Source organism: Citrus clementina, unplaced genomic scaffold, assembly GCF_000493195.1.
Source record: "Citrus clementina cultivar Clemenules unplaced genomic scaffold, Citrus_clementina_v1.0 scaffold_9, whole genome shotgun sequence".
NCBI lineage: Eukaryota > Viridiplantae > Streptophyta > Magnoliopsida > Sapindales > Rutaceae > Citrus > Citrus x clementina.
The window spans coordinates 21,628,888-21,635,525 of NW_006261964.1; the positions used below are offsets into that span (position 1 = coordinate 21,628,888).

Sequence of the window (6,638 nt, forward strand, 5' to 3'; positions counted from 1 at the left end):
GTATGTCCGAGCGACTCATTGACGAGTAATGCTGAATGATTTCTTATTCATAACAATAATGAGGAAATGCCTTGTTATAGGAAATTTTCATTTATGTATGGAATACAAATTGCTAAACTACATAACTTGTGTAGTTAACATTAGTAAATCAGTATTTGCAACCATTATGTGTCGATCTGAATGGTTAACATTATATCAAATTTCGATTTAGCAGAATCTATACTAGGGAAAATATCAGTCTCAATAATCAAGTTAAGAAGAAAGGAAGCACAGAGCAATATGAAGAAACAGGGCAGAGTACTTGGATTAAGATGTTCCTTGCAACATTATCTCCATGTACATCATGATCGCGCAATGGATTTAGCAATAAGTTAGGAAATTTTAGCAGCAAACATGTAATCTTTCAAAACTGCTCCCCGCATCAATCTGTAGACTGTAATTGGTAAAACACTCCACAAAAGCTAAGATGTTGCATTATCTCTAGGGATGTCAACAAGTCAATCACAGGCGTCCGTGCCTCGACCGAAAAGTGTAGTTTGATATTTCTAGCCATAAGATTAATCTTTGTATAGAGAAACAAAAAATCATGTGGTACGACATACCCCATTAAATTAGCAAAAGTTCCCTGATGATAACCAAAGTGTTAAACCAAGATATTTCCTTGGATACCGCTGCTTCATTTATACCATCCGGTGAGGAAGTACCTTAGCACAAAGCATAAGCAGCATGCAATAGCCTGTTGAAACATAAATACATTTACGAATATGAGCAATCATAATGAACATACAAGTGACTAATGCAACAGATCAGCACAAATGGAATACATGTGCACAGACAACATGAAATAATAAGACAATTCTATCTTGAATCCATTTGCGGCTCAATCAGATTTTTTGTCTAATTCAAGATTGTACTATATATGCTAATGATGCATAGGGATTTAAAGTTGAGTAAAATCAGTCGGCCCCGTTAGCATAAGTTTTAACTGGCAAAAAATCATTATATTCAAATGTCTGGAAGGCATGTCTGAATTACAAAGGAAAAGTTAGTTATAAACATTTTCATATATTGCATAGACACACGTCATTCCTTTAACATGTAGCCTTGGAACTGTGGATTGCAGACTACCAAATCAAGTTGTGGAAGAAATCACTAAACTAGGCACTACAGATGTACCATGCAGAAGAGGTAACTGGACATAAAAAAGATAGATTCACCTGAAAAACAAGAAGTGCTGCACAAAGTGACCCTTCTGACATCTTGCCAAACAGTCTCAAGAAAAAGTTGACAAGTGTTCCATCATTTGTTCCAGTCAGCAGCCCAGTCTGGGGGTTGAACCTGAAAAGTTACAGGATTAAATATATGGGTAAAAGAGTCACGTAAGAAGCCAAGAATAGTTCTTTGAGTGTAATATCCAAGCAAGAGTTAACAGAAATCTACCTAGGCAGACGATGCCGCGGGCATTTGACAAAGCCAAAAAGCTGATGAAAAAGAATAGCAAATTAGATTCTTTTCAAATCTAGAATAAGTTAGACTAGGATCATGATATGTGCACGTGCGAGAGACAATTTATAAGACATACCTGGGGAACTGATAGGAGAAAGTTCAACACTTGCGGTAGAAAGAAAATCAGGAGTGTCTCACTATTTCATGGGAAAAGTAAGGAAATCGATCACCAGGTAATCATAAGCATTGTATGCAGATTAAAGAAGAAGAAGAACATTAATTGTAGAAGGAGACTCATACAGCAGAATCTCACAATGGGAGAGGAAGCTTAGAATCGTTAATTGTTGATAAACTACCAGCACAATTTACGAGGGACCAAATGAGTATGAGATTACATAATTTGTACAAAATTCTACTCAAACTAACAGCTCATGTGGGTTCAGGGGAAAACAAAATAGTTTTCTGAACACTTTTCTCAAATTAAATTATAAGGAGTAAGCCAAGCTTCAAACTGATCTCCAGTAGAGCTTAGTTCCATCACCGCATTCCAAGTCCATGTTTGATTAAAGATTATAAATATATACATGTGCATGCTCATGCAAGAACATGTATTTCTTCCATCTTACAAAAAAAAATGGAAAATATAATCCTGACCCACTTTATTAACTTCACCAAATCTTACAAGAACATTTACAAAAAAAAAAAAAACATTCTAAGGTCCAACATCACTTTAGTGAAAGAAATTCTAAGTTTAAGAGGGAACCTTAAGAATCTAATCCTGTTAAAGATTTTTTTACATATGAAGATCTACTTTTGTGTGTATTAAAAAAAAAAAATTCCAAAGTATTACTAAGTTATTTGTATGATGACTGATAAACAGTGGAAGGAGTGGAGATATCTTAGCAGACATACCTGAAATGGCCTAGAATTCCCACTACAGCCATAGTCATTCCAGCAAAGTATGTGTAGGTATCTCCAACAAAAACAGAAGAAGGATACCTAAAGGAACCAACAACAAAGAAACATTAAAGACTTTTATACATTAAGACATAACTAGTTAAGGAAAAACACTATTGTTACCAGTTATAAGAAAATAAAGCCAAGGAAGTGGCCAATAAGGGTTGAACAAGATAAATAGAAAAGGCATGGGCCTGTTTATACTCGGGATCCAGAGATGCTCCAATTTGCATGATGTTATGTAACAATATCTGTAATTTGTTTTGTGTCAGATTCCATATGTAATTGGCTTAATACAATATTACCAGATTTATGCTTACAGCAGATGCAATAACGACAGTTTGACCAACTTCAAGGCCATTCAGACCAGCATGGATATTTATGGAGTTTGTGCAAAACACAGCCAAAAGAAACATATAAAGTTTATAAATCCAACCTGTTCCATCAAAAAAGTTGTTGTAAGTTTCAGCTAGGAGCCAAATGTTATTATGTAGAGTGAAAATATAATAGACACCAAGATGACAATCTACCTCCCAAATGAAGAAAAAAGGAATAGATCATGATGATGAAGCTAGACAGACCACATTCAGGTGCAAAAATACCAACTAAACTATATTTCTATACTAAATTTTTGCATTAGATATTAATGAACCCATGAAAACAAGCATCCATATTCCAGATTCAAGTGCTTTGCGTGAGATCAAGAGCTGGAACAAATGCCATATTGGAATTACAAAGTAATTTTTCATTCTAATACGGTCATAGCGACTCTCAAAACTGAGATCATACCTAAATCCAAAATCTCAAGACCAACATAAGGAACAAGAGGCTTTGGTATAATAATAGAAGTATGTCCAGCATATGCCATCAACAAGGGAAGAGCAGCAAATGATGGCAGTATTAATTTCCTGCTCATCACAAGTACAACAAAGCACAAATAGAAGGCAAGGTGTGAGAAACAAATACTTCGAACGGAGTAATAGGCTTCAAAATGTTTTTGAAATCTTAGGAAATGACTAAATACTACTCACACTCTCCAAGGCACATCAAGGACATCATCTACAAATCCAAGCAAAAGCATGAAGCAGATGGATGCCAATGCTGCATTGTACTCGACAAGCCACTGCATGAAGGAAATAGTCAAAACATTAATCTCAACAGTGCAGAATATGCACAAAACTTATATACATGGACTTGCAATTGCAGTCTCCATGATTTGAGTCTAGTATTAAGTAAAAGACAAGCTCAATTAAATAAATTATTAAAAAATCAACTACAAAACACAAATAGGATAAAAGGAAAACTAATGCCCCAAAAAGGGGAACCAAAGTAAGAAATGGTATTTCCTGAAAATGACTGCTTAAACAATGTAAAATTTAACATAAAAAAGCTTAGTTTCATCAAGTATTCATGTGCCTCTCACAGATATCATTCAGATTTTTCTGTTTAGGTTCGTGAGCAGGTTGAAGGTCAACATCTACACGCTTACCTTTTCAGTGGCACACTACTTTTTCATTTTAATTTATATCTTTTGAAATTTGACCAGCTAGTAAGGAAAATAACAACAAATAACTAGAGCCATTGACCATAACAAGTTAGTCAAGCCATTAATAGATAAGTAAATCATTAAAACTTAATTCAAACCTATGGAATGGCAACTAAGTTTGATCAGCTACCCAACCCTGTGGTGAACCTAGGATCATGATATTCAATAGATCATAAACCTTGGTGTCTTTTCTACCTCATCCAGTAGTCTATTTAGCATTCCTCTTGTCTTTCCAGCTACTTCAATCTCTTTGTCTCGAAAGATGTTACCATTGCTACAACCAGCCTTCCCTAACACAAGAAAACCATCTTAGCTTCTCATATAGTTGTCATGGATACTACTGCTTACGCCTCCTCAAAGCATATAAATGCTTTCTTGGTTCCCTAAACATCCATTCCACCTATATTCAACACATAAGTATCTAACTCCTCTACCTGCTTGTGAACCACAATACGTGGCTGACAATCTACTTGGTTTAATAAGCTTCTCTCAGTGTATGAAATGTTAAGATTGATCGATTACACTATGCAAGCAGTGCTCCGCTAATCAATGCTTCTTAAACTGTGTATAATCCTTAAAAACAAAAAATGATCCATAAAAACAAAAAAATGAACCTCTGCAACAGTTCCTAGGAAATCATTTTTAGCAATCCCTAGCTTCTCCACAATGGAAATCTATGTAATCTATGAACATTATCATCCCAATATTCATAAAGCCTTCTATGAAGATCTGACTTTGGAATATTTAAATGGCCATTTAGGAGTCCTAGGACTATATTCATTTATCATAATAAACTAAATCAGTGTACAGCTGATAAAACTTACAACCGTCAAAATAACTTCTTGCTTAAGAATGATACTTGAATTGAACAACAAACTGATGAAAATATGAGCTAGAAAGTGCTGAATCTTTCAGGACTTACATTTGAATCTGCTGTGAAGTTAAAATACTGAAATAAGATTGCCAAGACCAAAAAGACAGCCCCAACAACAATACCCAACGACTCTGGCCTGCAGTCCGTAAAATAAGATTATGAACAAAATAAGATAGTGAAATGAGAAAACCAATTCACAGATCAATGTATCCCAAAAGAACGGCAACTGAAAAAAGAAACAAGCTTGCACACACATTTGCTTCAACAATAACATGGAAAATTGAAGAGCTCACTTAAGCTCATAACTAAAATGAAAGCAAGCACTCACATTGAACAAATTAATATTCAGTCTATGAACTCAAATTGAATCAATCAAGATCACATCTAGGAATTAAAGAACATCCATTTTAGCAATTTGATCGAGAACAAAATCTGCCACAGAACCCCTACGGAATTTGGAAATTATAAACCTGACCCACTTCATTAACTTCACCAAATCGCAAAACTTATGCATATCCACTTCACAAAATCACTCAAAAACCAAAACCCAAATGAACTGAAAAAAAAATAAAAAATAAAAACTCACACTTTAACGGTGCCTTGAGGCGTGCCCTTCTTATTGATATCATAACCAAACAAGTTTCTTCTCAAGACGTATCTGGAAGCAACGGGTATCATCTTCTGGGTGATAAAGAATCCAGCGAGGCTGAGGCCGGCATTGATGAGAATGGATCTCTGGAGCTCAGATTCAATCTTGTAGTGGTAAAATAACAAGTAAAAGTACGGGATTGCAAAGAAAAGACAGAGCTTGAATATTAGACCCGATTTTGGTGGAGCGATTGGCGGGTCAGCATGTTCTTGGCTTGTCGGGGTTTCGGATTTTGATGTATCAGTATCAGTTGCTGTTGCTGTTGCTGTTGCTATTGCTCTTGAGGAAGCTCTCTTGCGAGCTGCCATGCTCAAACTCTACTTCGCGCAAATTTTATTCTCAATTTCTCGACTTTGCCTTGGAGGTGGATTTGATTTACTTTCTATTTTTTTCCTTAAAATGGGCTTTGTTTTTTGTTCCTACGTGTCCAAACGAATTGTGTCTCTCTATTGGAGTCATTGTACCAATGAAATTTTGCCAGCTGGTAAGTTGGGACACGTGGAGTTTAGTCCCTTTGAGTCTCAATATTGTAAATTATGCCATCTGATTTAAGAATTTTTCAAATGTATCCTCATGATTAAAGCATAAGAGCGCACACAAATTAAAGGCACGTTAACAAATATTGAACTTAAAAATGCACGCAAGAAATCAATTAGAAACTTTGTTTTTTTTTTCAGATTACATGTTTACCAGTTTGAGGCTAAGAAAATTTTCAATCAATATACATAATTAAGCAAGTCGATCGTAAAATAATTCTGGCCTGGCCATGCATCTCGTCATCATCAGCATCTTCTTCTTCTTCTGCATACATGCAGGTAAGTGTCACATGCATGCCCGTATCAATAATCTGTAATTGTAGTTTACTTAGCCTTGATGGGAGGCAATGTTGGTGATGGTGATGGTGATGGAGCCGTTGCTTGTGTGAATTGTTTCAATTCGGGAATATCAGGATTCTTTTCTAACGCTTCAAAGAATTGTGGCAATGGGCTCTCTGCTAGTGCTTTAAAGGCTGGTGACAACGGTGGATCAGCTGCTCCAATTATAGGTTTGTTTCCTATTGTTGCATATCAAACACACAGAAGAGTAAACAAGAGTCATATATATATAGTAATTGGGACACTTTTTTCTCTATAGTATTCAACTTTTACTTGTCATCCTCCTACAGA

At 35.6% G+C, this 6,638-nt stretch overlaps 2 protein-coding genes across 2 annotated transcripts in view; both read right to left on the reverse strand.

Annotated features, from left to right (window-relative positions):
• Positions 1-280: 280 nt before the first annotated feature.
• Positions 281-5,845, reverse strand: LOC18031449 (UDP-N-acetylglucosamine--dolichyl-phosphate N-acetylglucosaminephosphotransferase). The gene is made up of 11 exons (XM_006421135.2): positions 5,410-5,845; positions 4,872-4,959; positions 3,435-3,526; positions 3,193-3,311; positions 2,724-2,839; positions 2,527-2,654; positions 2,359-2,445; positions 1,583-1,643; positions 1,441-1,481; positions 1,218-1,338; positions 281-736 (listed from the first exon to the last, which is right to left on the reverse strand). Exons 1-11 carry the CDS (start codon positions 5,778-5,780, stop codon positions 677-679), a joined length of 1,284 nt encoding a protein of 427 aa, XP_006421198.1. The 5' UTR covers positions 5,781-5,845; the 3' UTR covers positions 281-676.
• Positions 5,846-6,179: 334 nt separating this feature from the next.
• LOC112101053 overlaps positions 6,180-6,638 on the reverse strand; it is a 1,366-nt gene continuing 907 nt past the window's right edge. Inside the window, exon 2 of the mRNA XM_024190956.1 lies at positions 6,180-6,526. Coding sequence (XP_024046724.1) covers positions 6,333-6,526 — 194 coding nt within the window. The 3' untranslated portion in view covers positions 6,180-6,332. The remainder of the gene's footprint in view (positions 6,527-6,638) is intronic.

Bases quoted from the DNA above. Each gene is read 5' to 3' on its own strand.
- LOC18031449 (XM_006421135.2), bottom strand. From the start codon at position 5,780: ATGGCAGCTCGCAAGAGAGCTTCCTCAAGAGCAATAGCAACAGCAACA. The intron at 2,840-3,192 runs GTATGATCTCAG...TTGATGGAACAG, and splicing joins TCTTGAGATTTTGGATTTAG to GTTGGATTTATAAACTTTAT. The intron at 737-1,217 runs GTGAATCTATCT...ATGTTTCAACAG, and splicing joins CAGCACTTCTTGTTTTTCAG to GCTATTGCATGCTGCTTATG.